Source organism: Sturnira hondurensis, unplaced genomic scaffold (assembly GCF_014824575.4).
Source record: "Sturnira hondurensis isolate 20B ecotype Veracruz unplaced genomic scaffold, ASM1482457v3 Scaffold0022908, whole genome shotgun sequence".
Classification (NCBI taxonomy): domain Eukaryota; kingdom Metazoa; phylum Chordata; class Mammalia; order Chiroptera; family Phyllostomidae; genus Sturnira; species Sturnira hondurensis.
The window spans coordinates 8,960,825-8,987,411 of NW_028095539.1; the positions used below are offsets into that span (position 1 = coordinate 8,960,825).

General features: G+C 64.2%; 1 protein-coding gene across 5 annotated transcripts in view; it reads left to right on the forward strand.

Moving 5' to 3' along the window:
* Positions 1-11,018: 11,018 nt before the first annotated feature.
* Positions 11,019-26,587, forward strand: part of BRD3 (bromodomain containing 3) — a 28,130-nt gene continuing 12,561 nt past the window's right edge. For 2 of the 5 annotated variants that reach the window (XM_037036927.1, XM_037036930.1), the window contains exons 1-5: positions 11,019-11,116; positions 22,238-22,561; positions 23,055-23,192; positions 24,096-24,243; positions 25,038-25,252. In XM_037036927.1, coding sequence (XP_036892822.1) covers positions 22,349-22,561; positions 23,055-23,192; positions 24,096-24,243; positions 25,038-25,252 — 714 coding nt within the window. In that variant the 5' untranslated portion in view covers positions 11,019-11,116; positions 22,238-22,348. Of the gene's footprint in view, positions 11,117-11,643; positions 11,770-21,516; positions 22,113-22,237; positions 22,562-23,054; positions 23,193-24,095; positions 24,244-25,037; positions 25,253-26,587 lie in introns of those variants that run through there. The other 3 variants (XM_037036931.1, XM_037036928.1, XM_037036929.1) reach the window with 3 other exon arrangements.

The window sequence follows — 26,587 nt, forward strand, 5'->3', positions numbered from 1 at the left end:
CAGACCAGAAGCCTGGCAGCTGGTCCGGAGCCCCAAGGAGTCTCTGTCGTCTCACCCGGGCCCAGCCCCAAAGCGCCTGGAGGTGGTGCTCTGCGCCCTAGAGGCCTGTGTGCCTGTGCACCTGCCCACCTGTAGCAAGAGACAGTGACTACAGAAGAAGGTCGGGATGAAGAAGGGCATCTCCATCAGCCCATCTGCCCTGGTTCCCGCCTCCCAGCTGGCCGTGTTCAAACCTCCGAAGCACAGTCGGAACTTCTAAAATCCCAGCTCGAATCTGTCACACTCAGTTTAAGACTCAGCTGGTTTCCCAGGGTCCTCGGTCCAAACCCAAACTCCACTGAGAGAGTTTACCAGACCCGCCTCCCCCTCCAGCTTAGCACCACCCCCAAAATGTGCGCTCCAGGTCCCAGCGCCAAGCTGAAAGTATTCCATCCAGCTCTCCAACCCCCAGGTTCTCCCTTCCTCCGGGACATAGAAACGTCCAATGAAAGTTAGAAAATCCTTGAACTTTGTTGAGCGTTTTCCCCATCACTATAATCATAGCTAAAATCCTGAAACCAAGTAACACAGCAGATAAAGCGATTTAACAAAAACTTTGAAAACCTTGTCTAGCCTCCCCCCAACCAGTTGCTCGGTCGGTTGGCATGTCACCTGGGCATCAGGGGGCTGAGGGTTCCATCCCTGGGTCAGGACGCTTGCCCGGGTTGCAGGCTGATCGGGCTGGGTTTGCCTAGGAAGCCGATCGATGTTCCTCTCTGAAGTCGGTGAACATAGCTTTGGGTGAAGCCTTAAAAAAACATAAAAATAAATTAAAACGTGCCTAAGTCTTAGGCCCTGGCTGAGTGGCTGAATCGGTTCCAGTATCATCCCAATGCGCCAACACTGCAGGATCGATTCCCGGTCAGGGTCCGTACGAGAATCAGCCAGTGAATGCATGATTAAGTGAGCAACAAATCGAGGTTCCTGTCTGTCTCCCTCCCTCCCTCCCTCTCTCTCTAAAGTCAGTTAAAAAGTGCTCGTTGGATGGGTGGATAGATGGATGACGGGTGAGGTGATTACTGAAAAGCAATGCTCTCCTCCCAAAAGAAGAGAGCTACTCGGAGGGTCCATAGGGGTGGTCCAGGAGTCCTTTGGCAGTGGCAGAACTTAAATTAAGAACATCCCCGCCCTGGCTGGCATAGCTCAGTGGATTGAGCGCGGGCCTGCGAACCAGACGATCGCGGTTCGATTCCCAGTCAGGGCACATGCCTGGGTTGCAAACCGGTTCCTTGCAGGCTAACTACCAGCAGGGGATGCACAAAAAGGCAACCATACATTGATGTTTCTCTCCCTCTCTCCTTCCCCTCTAAAAATAAATAAATAAATAAAAATCTTTAAAAAAAAAAAAGAACATCCCCTTCTTACTGGACTTGAAGCTTTGGAGAAGCCACATTCAGTCACCTGGCGATACACATTTCGGTGGGGACAGTGGAGGGGACAGGGGACAGTGGTGGGGACAGGGCTCTCCATGAGAAGCAGAGGAGCGGGGCATGTGAGGGAAACTCGGACGCTCCCCGTGGTGGCCGGCAGCAGTCTGGGGGCGGCGGGGGTGGGGGGGCACTGGCCCTTTAACAGCCAAGCCCGAAGCTTTGGATTCCGATGGCAGTTGACGAAGGAGAGTCCTGAGGGACGCAGGGGAAGCCCAGAATCCTGGGCTTCCAGGAGCTACTCACTGGATTTTCAGACTGGACTGCCGTTCCCGGGAGCTGCTGTCCCCACCCGGAGAGCCCAAGGGTCCCGCCTGCCCAGGTGAGTGGAGTCTGTGAAGTTCCTTCTCCCCCGATACCTATGACAGGACAGCTGGTTTGGGGAGCTGGGTCCCCATTTCCCCCTCCTTGGGCTCTGCTCTCCCTCCCTCCATGCTTCCTTGTGGCCCATCAGGACAGGCGTTTCGCCCACTGTCCCTGGGGTGCCATGGGCCATTCCCAGCCCTGGTATCCAGAAAGTCATTGCTCGTGCTGACTGCATTCCCACCCCTGGTGGTCTCCCCCAGCCTCAGTCTCCTGGGCAGAGGGACAGCTGAGACAGGAAGAATTGCTGGCTCTTGACGTGGACTGTGGAGTTCTCTCCCCCAGGGCCTTTGCCCAGAGTGCCCCCACCACGGACCCCCCCCTTGCCCCCTTCTACCTCTCACCCCTGGGAAGCTCCCAGCCTCCTTCCTCCCACATCACCTCCCCTCCTGATGTGACACCGCCCTTTCTAAGGTGACCCCTTAGGCTGCCCCACCCGAGGATGACCGAGCCTTCTGTTGGTTTGTCACTGTCTCATTGTAACATGGAAAGCCACCATCTCTGGCAGTCAGTTCCTTAGCCCCAGAGACATGGAGACCTGAACGCCCCTTCCCCAAGGTCCCCGGCTCGGCCCTAGCCAGCGAACCTGCAGCCTGTGCTTCTCCGTCCCTCCCTGTCCCTGCCAGCAGCACCCTGGCCCTGGCTGGTGCCCCGCCCCCACTCCTCCTCGGGGCTCCTGGGAGCAGGGACAGCCCAGTCCGGCCACAGTGCCTGTGGGGGGCGGGGCCCCCAGCAGATGTTTAGCCAAGACCCTCCCAGTGAAACCCAGAAAGTTCGTTTTCACTCCCTGCTGCTTCCAAGTCCCCACAAGGTACCCTGGCTGCCCTCAGCCTCGCCAAGCTCCAGGCCTGGGGGTCTCAGGGGTGGCCCCTCCAGGCCCCGCAGGGTGTTCTGGGCCCCAGACAGGCCTGAGGCCCGCAGGGCTGGCCAGGCGGCTCTGGGAGCAGGAATCCCTGGAATGCGGTCCCAACTCCCAGGCTGGGCCCCACCTGTTCCGGTCACCAAACCCCCTCCCCGCCGGCCAGGGCTTAATCCCCGCTGGGCAGGGAGAGGTCCTGCCTAGACCCGCAGAGAGGCTCCCTCGGAGGCCCAGGCCCTGCCGGCTGGGAGAACGTGCTCAAAGCTTTCAGATTTGCCTGTCGCCGCTGTGGTGGGGGCAGCGCAGCAGAGGTTCAGGGGCGTTTTCAAGGAATCTGAATTTGGCTGCTCGGGTCCCACCTGCTCCCCTGTCCCGTCCCTCTAGTTCCATCTGTCCTTGCCATTAACCCCCGCACAGCTGCTCCTCCTGAGCACCTACTGTGTGCCTTCCTGTGCCGGGTGACTGTAAATGTGGTCTCCCCAAAGCCCATGCGCAGTGGGAAGATGGTCAGGTTTTCACAGATGAGGAGCTCAGAGAGCCTTGGTGACTTCCCTGAGGCCACACAGCAAAGGATAGGAGAGGGCTGGGGCTGGACCCTGCGCTGGGGGCCTCCAGCGTCTCCCTCCAGCCCACGGCCCCGTCGGTTCTCGGGGCTCTACGTCTGTGTTTCCACACGCAGCAACTGGATCGGGCAGCTCTGCAGCCCCCCTCGCCTGAGGCTCACTGCTCCTGAGGGCCCCCCACGCCTGCCCCCATGCACCAGCCCACTCCACGCAGCCAGCCCACTCCACGCACCAGCCCACTCCACGCACAGCCCCAAGGCTGCCTGTGGCCCTCGGCTGCCCCTTTGGGGCTGTCATGGGGTCTCACGACTGTGAATGGTTTCTGTGGGAAAAGCCCCAGGAGCACCACACTGGCTTCGGAGGTGGGGCCACTCTCCATGGGGACAGGGCCGGCATGCCAGCCTGGGGGCCCCCACACCTGGCACCGGAGGGGAGTCCATGGGCTGAAGAAGGGTGCCTCGAGGCCCCCACACCCGCCTTCTCGCCTTTTTGGGTTCCCACGGCTCGCTGAGAATTCCCCAGCCAAGGAGTAACCGCCTGAAATAGAACAGCTGACGCTGGAAGCCCGGGGCCAGAGTCTGAGCCCGAGCTGCCCAGCGCCTGGCCTCAGGCTGCAGGCCAGCCCCCTCCACCCCTGCTCCCTTCCGCCTCCCACTCCCCACTTCCTCCCGGTTTTTAAGGGTTTTTTAATTCCCCTGAAAGCAGCCTGGGGCCCGTCACCTGCAGGGAATTCGGTCGAGGCCCCCCCAAGGCTGAGGCTGGCAGACCTGGCTTGCTCACAGCTGCCTTCTCCTGGGAGGCAGCCCCTGGAGGGCAGGACCCCAGGCTGAGTGCCCCCCACGCCCAGCCTGGCTGCCCGAGACAGGCAGGCCTGCTTTGGGAAGAGGTGGCAGGTTGGAAGGCTGGAGCAGAATGTATGGGGTGCGAATGATTCCAGATAGTTCCAGTCCCAGACACGGGTCCCCATCAACCTCAGAGTGTTTGAGTTCTCGGTCGAAAGGGGAGAGGCAGCTGAGGCAGGAGGTCATGCAAATAGCAGAAACAATGGTTCCAAAAGCCAAAGGCAAGCGGGGGAAGCTCAGGGCCCGCTGCTGCGCGCACCGACTCCCACCTCCACCCCTCTGAAGGCCCCTCCCTCCGGAGCCTTTGCCGCTCGTCAGCCGCAGGGGCTCCAGGCTGCCCCAGGATGTTCCCCGCAGTGGTGGGTACAAGGGTGAGACCCCTGGAGGCCTCCCCCAGGGGCCGTGGGAATCAGTCATGGCACTTCCGGTCCCAGGCATTCTGCAGCCCCCTGATGAAGGCAGCAGCTGGGGACACGGTGTCGGTGTCGTGGAGGGCCGCTCGGGGCAGATGGAAGGAGAAAAAGCCAGCCGCATTAGATTGTGCTCAGAACGGCCCGGGTTTGCAGACTTATGTGTGGGGAAGGAAGTGGGGTTCCTCGCAAAGATGCTGGAGGGGACCCCCCGTCCCAGGTCACTGTCCCCAGAGGGAGGAGACTCTGGGGCGAGGGCAGCATCTTCCTGGTGACCTATCTGTCTGGCTGTGGGAAGAGGGTGACGGGGCCTGTCCATGATAAGGATGTGCTCCCCGCCCTCTGTTCATGGAAGAGACTGAGGCGGCTTGGTGTCCACCTTTCTGGAAACATTGGTAGAATTCACCGGTGAAGCCACCTGGTCCTGGGCCTTACCTTGCAGGAAGGTTTTGGTTGCTGGTCCGGTGTCTTTACTTCTTCTAGGTTCATTGAGATTTGTGTTCTTCCCAAGTCGAGTCTCGGCGGTCTGCATGCTCCTGGGAATTTGTCCATTCCGTCTGGGTTACACGGGGGCACCTCATTGGTTGGTTACAGTCCTTTGATTCCTGTAAGCCTCATTCCTCCTGATATTACTTCTCTCTCTCTTTTTTAAAGATTTATTTCTTTATTTTTAGAGAGAGAAAGAGGGGGAGAGAAACATCGAAGTGCGGTTGCCTCTCGAGGGCCCTCTAATGGGGACCTGGCCCGCAGCCCAGGCATGTGTCCTGACTGGGACTCGAACTAGTGACCCTTTGACTTACAAGCCAGTGTTCAGTCCACTGAGCCACGCCAGCCAGGGCTCATCCTGTACTTTCTAATTGCCCACACGATGTCCTCTTTGCCTCACCGCTTGTGTAAGAGTATGTGGTCTAATCTCCACGTGTGTGATTTTCCAAATCCCCTTTCTGTTATTGATTTCTCGCTTTATTCTATTGTGGCCCAAGGAGACAGTGTCGTGTTTCTTCAATTGGTTGTTGGGGGGACAGGAAGGAGAAAGAGGGAGAGACACATCGATAGTGAGCCCGCGACCCAGGCATGCGCCCTGACAGGGAATCGCACCGGCGACCCTTCGCTTCACGGGCCCACGCCCAGCCCACCGAACCCCACACAGGTCAGGGCCATTCGGAGAGTTTTCGCTGTATGCGTTTTGGGGCTCTGTTGGTGCGCGCACACGTTCATAACCGCGCGGTGTCGATGCACGGGCCCTGCAGCGTTGTCTGACGCGTTTGTCCCCGGCCACAGGACGCGCCCCACAGTTCGTTTTGTCTGGCGTTGGTACGGACCTGGCTCTGTCTTGCTTATGGTCCTATTCTTTTGCATTTACTTCTCTCTGTGGTTCTGGAGTGAGTTTCTCGTAGACAGCACACAGTGGGATCGCGGTTTTCTTCATTGCTGTTTGTTCATTGTTTCGTCCATCCCGGCCTCGTACTGGGTCATTGAATCCCCCTCGCGCTGGACGTCGTCATGGACGCAGCGGCATTGCGACTTGCCCCCGATCTCTCTGCGCCTCACCTTTTGTCTGCGCCTCGCTTTCCCCACCAGGGCCTTCTCTCGTGTTCCGTTTGCTGCTGCGCCATTTTCTTCTCATGTTTACCACATCTGTTTACTTTTACCGGCCACCCTAGGGGTTATCATGGACGTCTTAGTCTTTAATAGATGACTTTAGCTTTCGTGTTGGCGCCAAAATCTTTGCTCCTATACGGGGCTTCCATACCCCCTGCTATTACAGGGGTAAGTTACAGCTTTGTATGTTGTGTGCCCGCTGACATGATCAGGCTTCTCCGTGGCTCTCCTTTCAGCCATGTGGGGAGAGAAGAGGTATTAACAACCCAAACTGCACCGGTGCTGAGTTGCCTAGTTCCTGGGTGGTCACCTCCGCTGTTCTGTCTCTTTGCGGATTCCAGTTCCTGTCGGCCACTGGCTCCTTCTGCCCTGAAGGACCCCATTTGCCAGTGCTTCAAGGAGGAGTCCACCAGCAACAAACTCTTCCAGTTTTTGTTTATCCAGGATGCCTTAAAGTCTCCTTATTTGCTGAAGGATAGTTTTTTTTTTTTTAAGATCTTATTTATTTGTTAGGAGGAGAAGGGAGGGAAAAAGAGAGGGAGAGAAACATTGTCGCGAGAGAGAAACACAGATTGCCCGCCTCTCATACGCACCTCGACCGGGGACCGAACCCAAAACCCTGGCACGTGCCCTCACCAGGAATTGGACTGGTGTCCTTTCGCTTTGTGGAGGGACATCCAACCAACTGAGCCACACCAGTTAGGGTGCATTGGGGGATAGTTTTGCTGGATATAGAATTTTTGGTTGACAGGGTTTTTAACATTTATTTACTCTTAGAGAGGGGGGAACATCAGTGTGTGGTTGCCCCTCATGCGCCCCCTACTGGGGACCTGGCCCGCAACCCAGGCCTGTGCCCTGACTGGGAATCGAACCGGCGACCCTTCGGTTCGCAGGCCGATGCTCAATCTACTGAGCCACACCAGCCAGGGCTGTCTCTCATCATTTCAAAGACATCATTTTATAGTTGTGAGGTTCCGTCTCAGAGGGAGGCGATATGGGAAGAGGACCCGTGGGGCCATGTAGTCATGCACCATCGGTGCAGAAAGCTTTCCTGGGGGTGGCGAAACCGAGAGGGACCACCACCATCATCTTTTTAACCAGCAGATCCCCAGGAAAGCCAGGCACTCGGTGTCTGAGCAGGGCACCCAGGAGAGCCAGCGAGGCACCCCCCAGGCCAGCCCTCTGTCCACTTCACCACAGGACTGCTTCTCCGAACACAACCCCGTCCAGGCCTGACACTGACCAGTCTGTCACGGGGGGACAAGTGGCCCAGAGGTTCCCTGGCGTGCTCCCTGGCCTGACTGCCCTGCCCCACCCTGAGCGCCGGCAGGCAGGCCACATGCTTCCCTCGTGTTGGTCTGTGCGTCCCCAGCGCGTCCCCAGCGCGACCCCAGCGTGCTGGCCCCATGGCGGTGGCGCTCTGGCTTGCTCCCAGTTGTACCTGCCGGGCAGCACAGCCTCGGTCGGCACCTCTGGCGTGAAGGAAGGGAGCAGCGGGCACACTGTCTTACGAGAACGTGCACCTCGAATGTCCTTGTAAGAGCCCTGGGAGGCCGGTACTCACAGTCCCCATCTTGAGGGAGTGCAGGCTGGGACTCCGGAAGGCCACCCGTTACCCTGCCTCTGGGCCTCGTGAAGGCGGCCCAGCCCACTCCTTCTGTTTGGTGCCAGGCCCTCCGCCCTACGTGCTTTTAAGGGCGTTGCTGTGACTTTGGTGCACATGACCCCCTTGGGGGGCAGGAGCACAGGGACGCGAGAAGGCTTCCCTCCAAACCCCATCCCTTCACGCGGGCTCGCCATGCCTAGGGGAGCAGTTAATGAACTTGGACTTGGACATTTGCTCCCTCAAAAGCACCCCGCTCCTCCCTTCCCACATGTAGCCTCCTCTCATGTATTTTGCAGGTAAAATGGAAACCCCACCCTGGCTGGTGTGGCTGAGTGGACTGAGCGCAGGCCTGCCAACCCAAAGGTCACCAGTTCAATTCCCAGCCAGGGCACACGCCTGGGTTGGGAGCCAGGTCCCTGGTGGGGGGCGCTCAGAGGCAACCACACACTGATGTTTGTCTCCCTCCCTTTCTCCCCGCCTTCCCCTCTCTCTAAAAATAAGTAAAGTCTTTTTAAAAAAATGTACACCCCCGTCGGGCCCAAACCATGGCTCAGGCTCATCACCGCACCTTGCTGTGCCTCCCTCCCTCCGTGAAACAGGTAGGAGGCCCTCCCTCCCGGAGCTGACCGGGGATTCAATGAAATCGTGTGTGTGCGTGTGCTTGTGCACACACACATGCACGTGCACACGCACGCACACACTCTCATGCTGCTCGACACGCTCTGCCTGGCCCACAGTGGCGGCCAGTAAGGGGCCGTGTCATTAGAAACCAGTGCGCCCACCCTCCAGCGCTCCCCAGGGCTCAGCCTTGCTTGGTGAGGACAGAAACTCCTTTTTCCTTTAGTTCCAAGAGTTGGTCCATTTCCCGGGGAAGGACTCGAAATAACTAAACTTTCAAGAGACTGACGTGTAAGTGGTAACACAACACCATGCCTGCTCTGTGCCTTCAGGGGCCTGGTGGATGGCACGGGACAGGAGGCAGCTGAGGCCCCAGGCCCAGTCCTGGCCGGAGTGTGGGTATAAGGACGAGTTCAAGCTCAAAGGTCACGTATCCTCTTGCAGGGTGGTGTAGGGGTGAGCAGGGCAGCTGCCTCAGCTGGCGGAGGTCTGGCCGCACGAAGGGCTGCAGATGGCGGCTGGAGAGTGAGACAGGTGTGCAGGGGAGACAGTTTACCCATTCAGCAGATATTGCGGGGGCACCCACGAGCTGTTGGGGGCTGTTTCACGGGGTAGGGGGAGAAGCCGGATGGCAGGCCCTATAAGGAAGAGACCCAGGCAGGGAAGAGAGCCTGGGCCTAGGGGCCGCAGCCCCACCGCCTCCCCCTCCAGAGGGTCAGGTCCTGCTTCTGTTCCCGCTGACAGATGAGGAAACCAGGCTGGGGAGGTTACGAGGCTCCACTCCGGGCACTTAGCCGTTCCTGGGGGCCCACCCCAGTGGTGTGGAAACTCCCAGAGCCCAGGAAGGGGGAGAAAAGTGGGGACAATCAGAGTCCCCCAAGTCTCTTCCTAAGGCAGCCTTGCTTCCCAAGGGGCACCTGCCCTGGGCCCGAGGTATGGGCAGCCCAGGGGCTGGGGTGCCGAGTGTGAGCATCTGCACGTGTCCATTGTGCTCCAGCCACAGGGAAGACCCCTCCAAGAAGGCGCCTGGGCTACCCAGGAGATTAGGGACTGGCGACCAGGGCGGGGTGGGGGTGGGGGGCTCCTCTAGTCAGTGGGAGGCCCAAGGAGAGTCATCTGAGTCCTGGGTGTTTGGTGAGCAGCCTCGACAGCCGGCCTGTTAGGGTCAGCTTCTGCGAGGTCAAGGCCAGGGGCAGAGGCTCTGTTTGGCCTGGGAGGAAGTGAGGGGGGATCTTTCTAAGTAGTGATTGAGTGGACCATTCTGATGGCCAGAGTGTCCAGGTGTCCGAGCGAATGGAGCCAGCCGGCAGGATGGGGGCAAGGCCTTGGCGCTGAAACAGAAGTCTGTGCATGGGGGCGTCAGACCCGGACCTGGAGAGGGGTGCAACCAGGACAGGGGTTCTAAGGGGCCAGTCTGCAGACCCTTGCCCCCCCCCAGACCTCTGCCCCCTTGTCACCGAAAATGGCTAAGGTCTTTCCCAGCCAGAGGCCTCCTCTGGAGCCTTCCTAAGGGCTGTGACATGTCCTGGACACCCAGCAGGGGACAGTGGGGTGGCTGGGGCAAGTCGGGGCCTCTCCAAGACGCTCATGGTTTGGGCAGGGGAGTTAGTTCAGCCTTGGATGCACCCAGTGACCCCAGGGCTCCGGGTGTGTCCCGCCAACACGGAGAAATCCCACCTTGCAGTTGTGAGGTTCAGGGAGCCAGCCCCAATGAAACTGTTTCCGACGTTCTGGTGGGGGCGGGGAGGCTGACATACACAACGTGAAGCTACCTTCAGTTACAGCGGAGTGAACTGTGGTTGTTCACACAGTCGCGTACACGCACCCAAACGAGACCCTAAAGATCCCCACGAGCTGAGCCTTTGGAAGTACAGAAAAGGGGCCCGGCCTCTCTATTTACTTTTGCGACCCGCTGCTGGCATCTCGGGTTTGGGACCTTTGATCTCATGCCCGCCTGTCCTCATTCGGCAGATGGGGTAACCGAGGCTGGGGTTGAGGTCTCTAGGCAGAGGGAGGTACTTGGGCTCCCAGGCCCACAGCCCTTGTGGGTACAAAAGGCGGGTGGAGTGGAGGGCCTGAGGGGGAAGGTAGATGGGGGCGCGGCCGAGCGCAGCTCCTCCCCTGGCGGGGCGCCCCCTGCGCGTGCCCCACCGCGCCGCCCCGCCCCTGCCCTTCCGCGCGCGCCCCCGCCAGGCTAATTAGGAACGCGGTTTGTTTACAAACAAGGGCGCTCCGCAGGTGCGCGCCGCCCGGGCAGTGCGCGGCCTAGTTCTAGGGCGACCCCCTACCCGGGGCTGGGAGACCCCGGATGCGGGTAGCGGCGGATAGGCGGGCGGGCTGGCAATGGCCGTGCTCCCGCCTTTTCCCCGCCTCCGTGGGGCACCAGGAAATTCGCCGGAGGCGCAAGTCTCCTGCATTAGAGGGAGAGCTACCCAGGGTCGCCGCCTCGTCGCCGGGGTCGGACGGGTGGGCGGGCGCCCCGCCCCAGCGCGCCCCCCGGCCCGGCCCCGCTCGCGGCCGGGTCCGCGGGGCGGGTGGCGGGCGGGGGCGCGCGGGGTGGGGCGCGGCGCCGGCGGGGCCGGGACATGTAGTCCGCGCGCCACGGCCTCCCCTGGGCAGCCTTGGCGCGGTCCCGGTCGCGGACTACGACTCCCGCCAGGCGCCGCGGCGCAGCGCATGAGCCCTGCTCGGCTCCGGCGCGTCTATTATGCTGCCGGGGCCGGCGAGCCAAAGAGGAGCCGGCCGCGCGGGCCGGGAGGGGACGGCCGCCGGAGCCGCCGAGGCCAAGTACGCCTTTCTTTTGCTTCCTTGCGCGCGCGGGGCAGCGGGCGGCGTGGGCGGCGGCGGGCGGTGCGGGCCCCGCAGCGCGGCCCCGCGCTCCCCAGCGCAGGCCGCCGACGCGTCTGGGGAACCGAGCCCCCGGGCCGCCGCCACCGCCGCCTTTGTGCGCGGCCACGATGCAACAAAGCGCGGCAGCCGTCCGGGCCCCCTCTCCTCCGCCCCCCTCCCGCTCCCGCCCGGCCGCCCAGCAGCCCTGCCGCCCGCGTCCCGGGCTCGGGGGCGTCGCTGCGGCCGAGGCGCGCAGTCTGGAGTTGGCACGGCCTTCGCGCTCCGCGCCAGCCGGCCTTCCGCGCGCCCTGCCTTTCGGAAGGGATTTTTTCCCCCTTTCCTGTGCCCGCCATCTTTTGGAGGGGGAAACCGGGGAGGACGCGGCGGGTGAGGTGCGCGGCGCGTCCCGGGCTGCGTCGTTCGCCCTGGCGCCACTTTCCTTGCCTCCGCCCCGCCTGCCGCGGTTTCCAGCTGCCGCCGCCGCCGCCGCGAGGCTCGCACTGGGGTTGTGAACGCGGCCCGGGCTGGGGGCGAGGCCAGGCCCGAGCCCCGGCCCCGCGTGGCCGCCCAGGAACCGGCGGCGTGGCTCGGGGGCAGGGCACTCCCTCAGAGTTCGGGGTCCTGTGCTGACTCTGAGACCCTTGGTAGGGTCGGTGTACTCGGGCCGGGAGGAGACGCAGTTCCCATTTTGAAATCAGCCTGAAAAACTCTTAATCCGGGCGAGGTCGAGTTGGAGCGCGAAAAGCGGGGTTGCTTCGTCTGTTTCCTACATGGGGTCGGCACCGGCATGACAGCAGGGTCCAAGGCCGTCGGGCACCCCAAACCTCCAGTGTTCCCGCGTTCCACTGGTCTCCCCTAGAGTAAAGCTGGGTCTCGGGGGAGGCGGGCCCTTTCTTCCCCACCAGTTGGCCCCCGGGGGCAGGGCCGGGTGGTGGCCTCCCGCGGCCTCCTTTCCCCCGGGGCCAGAGACTTTTTCGGAGACAAAAGTAGGGGCACTGGAACGAGTCTGCAAGGAGGTCCCCCAGGGCAGTCTGGTGGTTTATCTCGTGCGCCCTTTCCCCTCGGGCCCGATCCCCTAGTGTTCTTGCGACCCTCGTTTTCGGTGGAAAGCTTCCTTCCAGAAGTTCGTAGCCGTGTTAGCTGGGTTCCTGACTGCAAGTTAAGGGGTTGGGGGGATGTATCAGTCGGCTGACCGACCGGCTAGGGAAGCCCCTCTTCTTCAGGCCATCCCGCACCCCGCACCCAGGGAGGACCCGGGGAGACGTTCTCTGCCCCTTGTTCTTTGGCGTGGGGCTTCTGCTCTGGGTCCCCGGAGAGGCCCTAGGAAAGCCCGAATCGGGGGCAAGGCCGCCTGGTCTGGCCTGCTTCATGGGGGCACTTTGTGCTTCAGGGGGAACCCAGAAAAGTTCTAAGTCCCTGCAAGGGGGAGCCCCTTGGAGTTAGGGACTCCTGGGCCGCCCCTCCCCCGCAGCCCCGAAGGCAGGCCTTTGGTTTGCAAATAGAGGTCTGTGTTTGCCCTTTTCTGCCCCAGGCCTTGCTGAGCGCTGGCGGTTACCGCTCCGTGGAGGCTGGGACAAAGCAGTGTGGAGGGCCGGAGGCCAGGCCAGCCGAAGGGGCACTTCCCTGGCTGTTCGAAAAACCTGGGGGCCCCATTTCGGGGGCCCCGGGCGGCTGGCAACCTGCCTGCAAGCAACTCCTCTGTGGCCACCCCTCCACGGTGGGGGGGGGGGACTCTGGGGGAGGGATTTAAGACTGGTTCTGGGGGTGGGCGGTTGGCACCGTGGTGACGTTGGGTTTGTTTTTGGGAAGTGGAGTGTTTGCTTTTCTTTAACAACGGCGGCTCCCGCGTGGTTGGGAAGGCGCTTTGCTTACGGGGTTTGTACACACACTCTCCCGCCGTGGACTCGCCCGCCGAGGTCCGCAGCCTGGGCAGAAAGGGAAAGTGGGGGGTGTGAGCAAGCGAACCCTCCAGCTCCCCGCCTTCCTGCGCCGCTTTCCCCAGGTTGGCACGCTGCCAGCCGACTGTGGAGAGCTGCAGGCCACTTCCTGGTTCTTGGCGGCAGGGCTGGCCCCAGGCCCCCAGAGTGGGGTGGGCTAGCGGGTCACAGCCTCGGGGCCCAGCACCCTGGCTGCCTGGCTTGCTGTCCGATGCTGGTGTACTCCACTCTCGCTGGGAGAGCCGAGTTCCTTCGTGGGTCCTTGGGGAGCTCCCGTAGAGGTGTCTTGGTTTGGGGGGCCGTTGAAGCCTTTGGCTCAGTGGTGTGGGGGGCAAGTGGCCTGTTCCTCCTCTTGTGTCCCCCTGACTAATGGGCAGGGTGCAGTTGTAGGCAGCTGGTGCCCCACGCGCAGGCAAGCCTGGGCTCCTGGTGTCTGGTGGAAGCATTCCTCACCTCGCAGGGAAAGTCGAGTGAACCGGGGCAGAAAGCCAGTGCCCGAGAGCTGCAGACTCGCCTTCTGGGAACTTGGGGGTGGGGACCCTGGCGACACAGGTCTGCTTGAGTGCCCTCCATCCCACCCACCTGAGGCTCTGCCCTTGTTTCAAGGCATCAACAGGTGTTTGGGTCACTGTGGGGTGCCCAGGTGGGCGTTGGCACCTCGAGCCTTCTTGGTAGCCCTGTGGGCATGAAGCCTGGGGTGGCCTGCGCCCCTGTCCTGAGCACCCATGGTCAGAGAGCCTCTGGCAGGCGCAGCCACGCTGGGGGACCCTCGACGAAGTGGCGGTTTAGTGCGGGGACGGGGGACAGGCCTTTGCCTGTGCCGCTTCGGTGCTGTGGGCCAAGGAGGTCCTTCTGCTGGCTGTGACCCTCTGGGAGGGAACCTGTTCTCAGCCTCTCTCCATTTCAGGGCCTTTCTGATCTCCAGTTAGAGCCTGCTGGAAGGAGTTGGGGGGTAGCACCCCTCCCTCCTTGCCACCCCCCCCCATGTGTTGGACAGCATCAGGGTCTTGGAGGTGTTTGGGAAAGTGCTTTTCCAGCTCCCTGGGAAGCGCTCCTTGGGGTCCTGTCGCTCAGCCAGGTTTCTTGCTTGTGATGGGCAGCTGGGCTCAGTAGCTGGGGTGCAGTGTTTCCAGAGCCATGTTTAGGAGGGTGATGGCGGGGCCCGGGTGGGGACAGCTGTGTCGCAGACACTGCACTGTCCTGAGGAGCTGGGGCTTGGGCGTGTCTGTCCTGAGAAGGAGACCAGCGCCCTGGGTGCCCGCCCAGTGCCAGGAGCCAGTGCTGGGCCCTGCCGGCTGCAGGCTCCAGATAAGGTGCGCGCCCCTCTGTCTTCTTCCATCCTCGCCGCCTCCAGGTGCTCCCACCCTGAGTGGCTGGCTGAGGGGTGGCAGGAGGGGCTTGGCCAGTGTGCAAGCAGGTGGGCACCGTCCACCTTCTAGCCCTGGTGCCGTCCCCTCTCTGGGGCTCCGGGCGCCTTCCCGGTGGGCAGGAGGGGACATGCTGGGAACACTTGGGGGGCGGGCGCTGGGAGCCTGGCAGAGCCCCTGATCTCCCGAGGGCCAGCCGGCCCGGGACCAGCTCTGGGTCTGCCAGCGGGCTGTCCTGGGAGTGGCTCCCAAGAGGTGGCTGCAGAAGGGATGTGCAGGGCCACCGCCCTGGACACTAGGGTGGGGCGGTGGCCGTGGGCTCCTGGCCTCTCTCCCAGCCCCAGCACCCTGCTCCCTCCGCCTCCCTTCTCAACTCTTAGATGGGACGATAGGTTAAGGGGCCTCCTTCTGGGGGCCGCCGCCAGGGTTCCGAGGGACAGAGACCTGATGGGGACTGGTGTTTCCTCTGGCCGTGTGGCGTGTTCTGGCTCGGGCTGCCAGTGCCTGCGTCGGGTGTGCATGGGACAGTGCTCCGTTGGGACGGGCAGCTCAAGGGGCAGGGCTGGGCCTGGGTGTGAGTTGGTACTGGCCCCTGAGTATGAGGAGGGTGGCCAGATGCTTCTGGTTCCCTCTGTGATGAGGGGCGGCCACATGCCCACCCTCAGCGGCCCTGGGAGGGGCGAGTCAGGAGAGGAAGGGCAGGACAGTGTGCAGGACAGCCAGCCTGTGGGGGAGGGGCGTCCAGGGGGTTCAGGGTCCTGCCATGCTCTGAGCCCTGCTCCCGGGAGCGCAGAGACCGGCCCGGGCAGACTGGCCGGGCTGTGCTCTGGAAGGTGCTGGGTCGGTGGAGCCCTGGTCCCTGCAGGACCGCCGGGCCCAGAGAGGATGGCTCTGCTCTTCCCGCTCCAGGAGGGGCTCGGGGCTCTGGCCACGCTGCCCTCCTCGTGCTCCTGTGAGCTGCGGGGGTCTGGCTCCTTGCCCCCCCGCGCCCCAGCAGTGACCCCAGGCTGCAGGGTGAGACTGCGGCTGGCCTGGCTCCCAGGGTAAGCAGCGAGTTGTGCTCGGCGGGTCGGAGTTGCCGCCACAGCAGGTATTTTGGGGCCCATGTGGAGTTGACCTTCTGGCCAGAAAGGAAGCCATCCTCAGTGAGGGTGTCCGGTCCTGCAGGAGTCGGGGCTGTGGAGTCGTGAGGACACGGCAGGGTGGGGGGGGGGGTCGGAAAGGGCGCCACGGCCGCCGGACAGTCCTCCAGACCCAGGGGTGTTGCCCCTGCGTCCGACCCCTGCCCGCCTTCTGGCTTCATCTCCCCCCTCACCTCCTCCCCACCCCCGGGGGCCAGCTGTCCTGGAGCCCGGCTCTGCCCGCTGCTGCCGAGTTTTCTGGGTGCTTGCGAGCGGCTCTCACGCTGTGGGCCGGGCCCTGCCGTGGGGGAGCAGGTGTGCTCTGGCCCCAGGGCAAGCGTGGGGCCCCAGTTCGGGCTGCCTTGCAGTGTCAGAGGCCCCTCGGGTGACAGCGTGGTGGCACGGTTTCCTGCCTGGCAGGGGGTGTTCCCGGGTCCTCGCCTGCCTGCCTGCCCTCCCTCCCCTGGGCCTCTTCAAGTGGCCGCCCTGGGGCCCCCGGCCCCACTGAAGGCGGCAGTTGGCTCCGTCCGTCACTGAAGCCGCCCTCCCCTCCCGGATCCTGTTTCCCGAGGCCCCAGGGCAGGTGCTGGTCTGGTTGGTGGGACTGGCCTGGCCACCTGGGGTCTGGACGGCCCAGCGGCCTCCCTCAGGCCAGCACTTCCTGCAGCCTCAGCTCCTGTNCCTGGGCCTCTTCAAGTGGCCGCCCTGGGGCCCCCGGCCCCACTGAAGGCGGCAGTTGGCTCTGTCCATCACTGAAGCCGCCCTCCCCTCCCGGATCCTGTTTCCCGAGGCCCCAGGGCAGGTGCTGGTCTGGTTGGTGGGACTGGCCTGGCCACCTGGGGTCTGGACGGCCCAGCGGCCTCCCTCAGGCCAGCACTTCCTGCAGCCTCAGCTCCTGTCCCGGCGGTGGCGTGGTTGAGAGGGGGCTGTGAGAGGTAGGAGCTCGGGGTCTGGGGCGGGGGGTGGCCTCGTGGAGGACCTGGCTCTGCCTCCTTCTAGCTGAGTGATCTCGTTCCCCTTAATCTCTGAGCCTCCACCTGGAAACCGGGGCTCCCGTGACCCCCACCAAGCCCAGCCAGGGCACCAGGAGGTGGGGCTGAGTGACACGGTGGGGAGGCCCCTCTGCAGGGGGGTGGGGGGAGCCCCGGGCCCCCAGGAGGCCGTGTTGGAAGGCTGCTCTTGCCGCTGGCGGGGTCTGTTCCCCGGAACGGCGGGGGGGAAGGGCGAGGTCCCAGCAGGCCCCTACCCCCCCCAACTCTCCTGCTGAGGTGGATGCTCGCTCCCTGGCTTTCTCTCCACCTCTGCCGCCCACCCCACATCCACACTGTTCCCCACACACCTCCTCCCTGGACTAGACACCGGTGCCTGCTCCTCGGGCCCACAGACGTGCCCCCAGGAGGAGGCTCTTGGGACCCTTGTGTCCTCCTCCAACCCTGTCCTGCAGTCTGGTGACAGCCTGGCTCCTTCCTTGGTGTCCCTCCCCCTCCTCGCCCACCTTCCAGGCCTGTCCACCCGATGGCTGGAGGCTGGCATCCCCCGCCACCCCTGGAGGTCGGCTGCCCCAGAACTCCCGGCTCTGCCCAGGCGTGGCCTTGTGGCAGGAGGGCCGGGGCAGCTGCCGCCCAATGCGCTGGGTGTTTGCACGGCGGTGCGGCCAGAGGGTCCCACCTGCTGCCCATGTGTCCCAGATGCTGATGGGTCCCTCTGGGCTGAGCGAGGGGACAGGGGCTGGGTGTCTGTGCTGGCATCGAGTCCCAGAGTTCAGGGACCTGGGAAGGGGCGGGGAGATGGCGACCAGGCCAGCCCCACCTCGCCAGGAGGCTCCGGGAAGCCGGCCTGGCCTTGGGCGGGTGGGGGGTGGGCTGGGTGGCGTGGGGTGCCGCTCGTGGAGTGGGGGGTGTGGCCTGGAGCAGCCAGGCACCCCGCCTCTGCTGCCGCCCACTCTGGAAACCTCCATCTGGCCCTTGGGGTCCTTCAGGATTTTGCCAGAACCCAGGTCTGGGATTTTTGCTCGATTGTTTGAGGGCTTTGTGGTTTGTCTGAGTTTCCGCTCTGAGTGGTTTCAGATTCTCCAATGTCGCAGGTGGGTCGTCTGACTTTCACCGGAGCTGCAGGTGCTGCCCTGTCCTTGGTCGCGCCCGGGGGAGTGGGGCGCTTCTCGGAGCCTCAGTGTCCCTCTTAGAAACTGGGCCTGACCCCCCCGGGCTGCGCCCAAGGGGACCCCACCTCCCTGTGGCGGGCTCAGAGTCCCTCGGACATGACCGCGCCAGGGAGTGTCCTCTGCGGATAGATAGCTCTCTGGAGTGAGGTGGCCGCCACTGCAGGTGTGTGGTGGGCGGGGGGCAGACACTGAAGCTGCCCTGCCACCCCAGTGGGGAGGGGAGGGGACAGTCAACAGCTGCCCAGTTGCAGACTGCGGGCCACCACAGCCTGGCTGGTGTGGAGGGGCCTCCGGGGGCTCTGACACTGGGGAAGTTCTCCTCCTGTGTGTGGACCCCCAGGAGCATTCCCGACCCCCTGTTTTCTTGGGGCCGGCCAGCGGGCATCAGGCGAAGTGGTAGCTGGGCTCTGTGTGCTGTGTCTGGGTAGAAGGTGCCGGGGTCTCTGGACCTCGCTTCCCCACCAGGCCTGGCTGACTCCCTCTGAGCACCGCACCCCGGCCCCGGAGGTCCTCGTTCCTGCCAGGCAAGGGGGCCTTGGGAGCAGGGAGCACCGGCCCACACCCCCAGATCTCGGGGTTGCCATGGGAGTGGGGGTGCAGGGCACCAGAGGCAGACGGCTCGCCCTCTTGCTTGTGATGGGGCGGCTGTTTGCACACGGAGGTGCAGGGGAGGTGGGCTGTGTCGGAGCCCCCAGGGCACTCCAGACCCCCCCTCACTGCCCACTGCCCCCCCGGGGGCACTGACCCCCAGCTGTCTCGCTCTCACTCGTGAGAGGTCAGCGGGTCTGTCTCTGGAGGGTCGGGGCCTCAGAGTGTTGCGACCTCAGCACCCGCTCCCCGTCCAGTCCAGAGGTGGGCGGGCGCTGGACACGCCCTCCCCGACATGCTGCAGGGGGCGGGGCGCAGGAGCCTGGGCACGTCACCTCGCACCCGTGTCCGAGATCTCGGCTCCGGGTGGCCAGCTGCGCGGGAGCCAGGTTGGAGGGGCAGGCGGGAGGGCGCTTCCTGCGGTCCCTCGTCACGCGTGGTTTGGCTCAGCCCCGGGGCTGCGGAGGAGTGCGGCCTGGCGTCCTCGTGGGCTGGTGACTGCAGGGCCGCCTGTGTCCTCTCGCCCCGTGCTCACCTGTGACGCCAGGACCCAGGCTGGGGGGCACAGGGCCCTGACCTCGGGGGTCATGTGGAGGCCTGGGGCTGTGTCCACCACCCTTGTATTCTGTGGTGTTTTCTCCTGTCCACTGCCACCTGGCCTTGCCAGGGAGGGCAGCCGGGAGGCCTGGGCAGGGCTGCTGTAGGAGTGACACGGCTGCTCCGGGGGTGGGCTTGTGGCCGTCTGACCTTGCTGGTGTCCAGGCCCCCACGTCCCTTCGCCTGTTTGTCCCACGCTGGTTCTCAGGGCAGGGCCAGCTGCTGGCCCCAATTCTGATTTCTTCCTGGAAGTGCAGCTTCTCTTCCTGGTCTTGGAATGCGGCCTTGGAAGGCGGCGGAGGGGACAGCTGCTCTTTGGGGGGGGGGTGCACCCTGGCCTGGCGCTGACAAGCAGCCTCTGGTGGGATTGGTCGGCAGGCGGGGTGAAGCGGGGATGGCCGGCGGGACTCCGGGTCCAGGCTTGGTGCTGCGAGGCCCCTCTTAGGGGGGTGCCCTCAGGCCTCCCCTCTAAGGAAGCACACTGCTGCCTGGTGGAGAACCCCCATCGGCTCACGTGTCTCCTTTGCCTTTTTTTTTTTTTAAGGATCTATATATTTTTATAGAGGGAGGGAGAGAGGGAGAGAAACATCAGTGTGTGGTTACTTCTTGCACCCTGACCCCCCTACTGGGGACCCGGCCTGTGACCCAGGCATGTGCCCCGACTAGGAATCGAACGGCCAACCCTTCGCTTTGCGGGACCACACTCAGCCCATGGAGCCACGCCAGTCAGGGCTGGTCTCCTTTGCTCTGCCCGTCCCCTGGAGGGGACAGGGCGGGGTGGCCTGTGTAGCTTTATGGCCAGGGAGCCCTCTTAGACTCTCCTGGGGTGGTGTAGCAGGGACATTTTACAGGCTGGCTGTCCCTCCTCCCTGCCGAGCTGGTGCCGGGGCCAGAGGACAAGCAAGCCAGGAGGGGACTCTGAGGCAGGAGGCAGGCCTGCCACCCTGAGAGTGCACCTATGTTTGCAGGGGTCTCAGGCTGTGGGGTGGTCTGCGGTGTTGGGGTGGGGCACCCACCTTTGCAGGAGAAGGGAGCCCGGCAGGCCCTTATGTGTTGGTTCCCACCCTCTGAGGTGGAGTGCGGGGGGTCGACCCAGGCTGTGGGGGAAGGACTCCCAGTGGCCCCCAGTGACCACCGGCACCGGGCGTCCAGGGCACGTGAGTGTGTGCGGCCCTGCGTGCTCAGGTTCTCGTTGGGCCCCCACCCCTCTGTCTACTCAGGCTCCCGGCTCCTGCTGGGCCTCTGGCTGCTGTGCTGCCCCGGGCCCCTGCTCCAAGACTGGGATGCCTCCTGTGGCCAAGGCCGGCTCTGGCTTCCTGCTCAGTCACGTGTGTGGAGCTGGTCCCTGCAGTGAGCCACGCCCATCTTTCCTGGGTTTTGGGGAGGCTGGTTTCCCCTTGGCTGGGCTCCGTGTCTCCAGGTCATGGCGAGCCCCTGCCCGTTACCTGGCTCTCAGGGCCATGCAGCAGCACCAGGTGCTGGCCCCCACCTCCCTGCCTCCCCACCTCCGCTGCAGCTGCTGGCCGGGGGCGGGCGGGGGGGGGGCGGTCTTGCTGCTGGTCTGGCCCTGGCCTGCATTTTGTGTCGGATTCCTTGGATCTTAAAGAGCCTCATGGGGGCGCAGGGCTGGGATGGGCACCAGGAGGCTGGCTTCCACAGCCTCGAGATGTCCGGGTTTCTGGGAAGCCCTGCAGGTGGTGGCCCTACAGAGGGCCCTGGAGGAGGCAAGGGTGGGAGAAGGGCGTGGGTGACTACAGTCGCAGCAGCCAGGACCGGGAGATGAGTCGCTGGCCACACTGGGTGCTGCTGGCCAGAGTGGGGACGGTGCTCTGATGGTGAGCTGTGGAGCCCCTGAGAGTCTTGAGTGGGGAGGGCAGGTCCCTGAGGGGCTTCATGCAGATGCCAGCAGGGGGCGGTGGTGCTCACACCAGAGGTGGTCACATGGGGCGAGTTTGGATGAGCTGACCTGCCGGCCGGGGGGGTACAGGGCAGTGAGGTGCTACTGAGCCAGGTCTCTGCGGGCTCAGGGGCGTTCTGGTGGTGCAGACACGGCCTTGGTGCCATTAGCACCGGCTGACACGGCTGAGGTCCCCAGGGAGCCATCAGCCTGGGGCCATGACACTGTCCTGACCTGCCCACTGGCTCCAGCTTGTGGCCAGAGGGCGTGGACGGCAGGGCTGGGCACTGGGTGGGTGATCAGATGTCTTTGGGGGTGGAGGGGCCAGTTCTCGGTGCAGGCTTGCTTGGTGGGTGTCGTGTGCCTGAGGGCTCGTTTGAGCCCCTTTTGCTCTGGGCTGTGGTGCGGGGAGAGTGGGGGCCTCGTCTGTTTCACATCTGGTTCCCTGGGGAACGGCCTTGACCATGGCTTGTGCTGCTGGCGCAGAGGCCACTGGGGGCCCTGGCGAACTCAGGAAGGTCTCCAGGTGTCACAGACCTGCCGCTGCTAGTCGTGGGGTGGCTGGTCCTCCCCAAAGGCCACCTGGCCCCTCATGTGCTGGTACTGCCACCAGCCCCAACTCGTGTGAGGGGAGGGATGTGTGGGAAAAGCTGAAGAGCGGCCACCGCCTGCCCTGTGGGTGGAAGTGGTTCCCACTCTGGAGAGGTTGGGGTGTCCTGTGCGCTCTCGTACTGGGTGACGCTCCTCTGGGAGGAGTCGGTGTCCTGGCCACCTCTGGGGCTATGGTGCTATGGTGCTGCTTCCTGTCCAGCTCCACACTGTCCTGATGGCCACAGCGCTGGGCAAGGTCTGCAGCCGCTGCCTGCCGTCCCATCCGTCACTGGGCCCACGCTGAGATCACCCTCCCGATTGGCTGAGGGCCGGCGGTGTCACAGCCTGCCCGACATCACAAACCCAGAGCTGGCCCTCGGTTGTCGTGGTCACGGCGGAACCCGATGAGAGGGGCTGTGCCTGCCAGACTCGGCTCTGTGGGGTCTGCTCCTGTGACGTTCCCTAAAAAGTCACCACGGCCAAGGACAGTGCCACCTGAGCTCTGGCGGGTGGGCGGGCGGGCAGTGGGCAGTGAGCCAGGTTCAGCCCTTGGCCTCCCCCCCACCTCCCGGGTGGCAGCCACCTCCCCACCCTTGGGCTTCCCCACCTGCCCAGGTGGCCGGTGCTCTGTGCTTGCCTGTTCCCCGTGCCTCCGTGTCCCCCAGCTTGACAGCGGCAGAGTGGTTGAGTGGCAGGTGAGCACAGGCTGGGCCAAGGCCAGGGGCTCCGCCACGGCCCTCGGGCCTGCTGGGGGCCCTGGAGGCTGGGAAGGTGGCAGGTCCAGGTAACCATCCCCCCTGCCCCCCCCCCTCCCCGGCAGGTGCTGCCTGGTCCGGCCTGGAACCGGGATGCGGCGCCTCTGCGGGCAGCACGGGGAGCAAGGGCCTCCCTGAGCCACAGCCGTGACGGCCAGTGAGCGCGCCGCCGGAGGATGTCCGCCACGACAACGGCCACGCCCCCCGGGATGCCGGTGGCCCCGGGCCCCGTGAACCCGCCCCCACCGGAGGTGTCCAACCCTGGCAAGCCCGGCCGCAAGACCAACCAGCTGCAGTACATGCAGAACGTGGTGGTGAAGACGCTCTGGAAGCACCAGTTCGCCTGGCCCTTCTACCAGCCCGTGGACGCCATCAAGCTGAACCTGCCCGTGAGTGCCCATGACCCAGGCCAGCCTGGCACAGCCCCTGCCTGCAGCACGGGCGCCACTGGGAGCCACCGTGCCCGAGGGGCCAGAGGGGGTGTCGGGGGCCGGTGGGCAGCTGCCTGCAGGTGCAGGGACAGCCTTGGGCTCATTCCCGGCCGCTCTGTGCCCGCGACCCACCGACCCCCCTGGTGCCCAGTGCAGGGCTGCCGTGCGGCGGCGCCTCGTTGGAGCCCAGAAGGGTCGCAGGCTGTCAGCACTTGGCAGCTGGGCTCTGGCCCCAGCTCAGCCTGTCTCCCGAGGGGCCTTGAGCGAGGTTTGGCGTAGGGGTTGTGCTGGACCCCCCTGTCTTCAGAGGGTGGGCCTGGGCCCACGCAAAGCCCCTGCCAGGCCAGAGGCCAGCCCTGGCCCAGGGTGGCTGGGAAGACCATTGCCCTCAGGGTTCGTGAGGTCCTCCCGTTGAACCTGCCAGTAATGGCTGCGCAAACCTCTCCCCCAGGATTACCACAAGATAATAAAGAGCCCGATGGACATGGGGACCATCAAGAAGAGACTAGAGAACAGTTACTATTGGAGCGCGAGCGAGTGCATGCAAGACTTCAACACCATGTTTACAAACTGCTACATTTACAACAAGGTGAGGGCAGGCACGGCGCAGGGCCCTGTGAGCCGCCCGCCGGCCCCAGGCAGGTGGTGGGGGCTGGGAGCCCGGGGTCGGCCCGGGCACTTGGCCGAAGCCCTTGGATGGGCGCAGTGTGTCTCGCCGTCATGTGTGGCCCCCACACACAGCCCCGTGCAGGCCACATCCACGCTCAAGGGAGTAAGAGCCTTTTGAGACGAAGGTGACGCAGACCGAACCCTTGAAAACGTCCACAGCCACGGCCCTGGCTGCTGGGGCTCAGGGGGTGGGTGTCGTCCCACAAACCAAAGGGTCGTGGGTTCTATTCCTGGTCGGGACCCAGGCCTGGGTTGCAGGTTTGGTCCCTGGTCGGGCGCATGTGGAGAGCAGCCAGTCGGTGTTTCTGTCTCACAGTGGTGCTTCTCACGTCGATGTTTCTCTCCCTCTTTTTCTTCCGTTTCTTTTTCTATAATGAAAAGTAAAAATAAAAACTGGAGGTGCCATCTCCCTTAGCCCTAGACACCCTCCCTGCAGAAACCCCGAGTGAGCCAGTGCAGGCTGGCAGGGGTGGAAAACTGGCACCTGCCTGCACAGCAGTTGGAGATGGTTGAATGCACGGTGACACCCACACGCAGCCACCTCAGCTGACGTGGGGCGCCCCGCGGCGAGGGGAGGTGTCCCCAGGAGGGTTTTCAGGGCAAAGAGCACGCTGGGGGAGTCCCCTGAGACCCGCACCCCTGCTGAGTGGGGTCTTCCTTCCAACAGTGGTGTGGTGACGACGGGCGCACAGGGCTCCCCTTCTGCCCCGCGGTAGCGAAGGGCGGCTCTGGCCCCCATGGGTCCCCGGCGTCCTCCAGGGGGTGCTCCCTCGAGCTCGGCCCCTTCCCCTCCGAGTAACCTGCACTCTCCCCGTGTCTTCAGCCCACAGATGACATAGTGCTGATGGCCCAAGCCTTAGAGAAAATTTTTCTGCAGAAAGTGGCCCAGATGCCTCAGGAGGAGGTTGAGTTGTTGCCCCCCGCTCCAAAGGGCAAAGGCCGGAGACCGGCTGCGGGAGCCCAGAGTGCAGGTAAGGGGCGGAGTTGGGTCTTCTGACCCGGTGCCGCTGGTGGACATCGGAGAGCCCCGTCTGGGCCGTCTGGGTGGAGATGGCGTGAACCCGGGGCACCGGGTCTTGGCCGTGGCCCTCTGGGTGGGAGGACATTGGTCTTGCTGTGTCCCGTGCTGCTCCTCTGGCCTCTGAGCATGCCTCTTCTGGACTCCTGGGCAGCAGTCATGGGCGTCCCTTTGCTCCTTCCTGGACTTGGTCTCTTGGGCCCTTGTATTCTCTGTGACAGGAGAGGGGTGATGTCACCTCCTGGGGAGCGAGGTGGGGGCCAGGTTTAGGGCTAGGAGCCCTGGGGGTCGTACCTGGTGCAGGAACCTGGAATGGGCTCGCCGAGGGCGGCCCAGCCCTCGATAGGCCGGGCGGGTCGCCAGCACCGCTGGCCGTGCTAGTCCCCGGGGTCTGCGTGTGCCGAATCTGGCCGAGCAGCCTCATCTGGGCCATTCAGCTTGTCACCGACGGCTCCGAGTTGGCCCCTACTCCTCGGGCGCAGGCCTGGCTCTTGTCTCTCAGGCTGCGTGGCTTGTGCTGGCTCCCTCCTGCTCCCTGGGTCCTGGCCAGAGGTGGGTAGCCTTGTGTTGCTTCCGTGGGCTCCACAGTGGTGGCCAAGCTGCAGGGCCAGTAGTGCTGGGGAGAGGGGCTCCTCTGGCACCTGGACGGTCTAGAGGGGATGGCCCAGGAATCTTCCGGAAGGACTGCATTTGCTCTGTCTGCTGAGCAGAGCCTGGTGTGTTCAGCCTCCTTTCCTTGTCCCCAAGGTACGCAGCAAGTGGCTGCCATGCCCTCTGTCTGCCCGGCGACCCCCTTCCAGAACGTCCCTCCCACGGTCTCCCAGACACCTGTCATTGCTGCCACCCCCGTGCCAACCATCACTGCAAATGTCACGTCAGTCCCCGTGCCCCCAGCTGTCGCCCCACCCCCGCCCGTGACGCCGGTCATCCCCGTCGTTCCTCCCACCCCGCCCGTGGTCAAGGTGAGCATCTCCTGGGGGGCGAGGCCACCTGAGGCCTGAGCCGGGGTTGGGGGTGGGGGGGTGCAGGCCCTGGGCCGTCTGTCCCTGGCCACTGACTGCCTGCCTGGCACCTGGCATGTGTCCCTAGGAGTGGCTCTTGCCCTGCCCATGGGGTCAGATGTGCCTCGTCCCTGACGCAGACAAAGGAGACCGAGGCTCAGGGACCTGCAGGTCACACAGCTGGCGAGGGCAGGCTGCACTGGAGCCCACGGTTCAGGGCCCTGGCAGGGCCCAGGTCCCGGCGGGGAGGCCTGTGAGAGCTGGTGGGAGGGGTCCCAGCCCACCTCGCCCCTGCTCAGAGGCCTATTTCTGGCCACCAGCCGGCAGTAGCACAGGGAGGGCAATGGCCCGTCTGCGGCCCCGCTTGCCCGGGCACTTGTCCCAGCAGGGCCCGGCCCGGCCCAGAGTGGCCCTGCAGCCCCTGACGTGCCGTCTTCTCCAATTTGCCCCTCGCAGCGACCCCCTGGGGCAGGCAGTGTTCCCCCATCTTACAGATGAGGAAGCAGGCGCTCAGAGGGGTTAATGGCTCCCGGAAGGTAACACGCTGCAGCTGCGACTGCGGCCCCGGCCCCGCCCCCGCCCTCGGCCTTCACTACCTGCACTTCCCGGTGGCACCCGGCCTGCCACTGCCGGCGCCTGGCTGGTTTTGGAGCATGTCCTCTTTGCCACGGCCAGATGAGCCCCTGGGCCTTTGTGACATGCGCTTGGCATCTCTGGGCGCCTGTGAAGTGTTTGCGGGTGGCCGGCTGTGCCCCTGGCAGGCTGGGGCAGCGACTCCCGTTGGCGCTCTAGACAGCGAACCCCTGTGGGGTGCTTGTGGCTCTGAGGGGCTCCCTGCCTGCCTGAGCTGGTCTCGGACACGGACTCCTGGCTTTGGAAGGAGGCTGCAATGCCCAAGAGCCTGTGACAGACAGGTCTTTTGTGCCTGGGGAGGCCCTGGCTCCCACGTGGTCACTCTCTGGACACGCCCCTGGGAGTGTCTGGCCCAGACACGCCCACTCAAGGCTCCCTGGAGCATCTTGTCCTCTCCTTGTGGAAACTCTAGCTCCCCTTCAGGGTCAAGTCCAGACTCGCCCACTCTCTCAACCCAGCAGTCCCAGTTCCACGCCTGCTGCTGCTGCCTGCGTCCCGCCCCTGCCAGCATGCCTCCCACTCTCCTGCACCTCACAGTTGTCCTTGGAGCACCAGTTATGAGACCTTGTCTGGCAGTTTCCTGCTGTCCCTGAGCCAGAGTCCCGCTTGGTGGTGACCCAGTCTGGTGCCCCCTCAGCCACGCCTGACCCTGGAGCCCCCAGC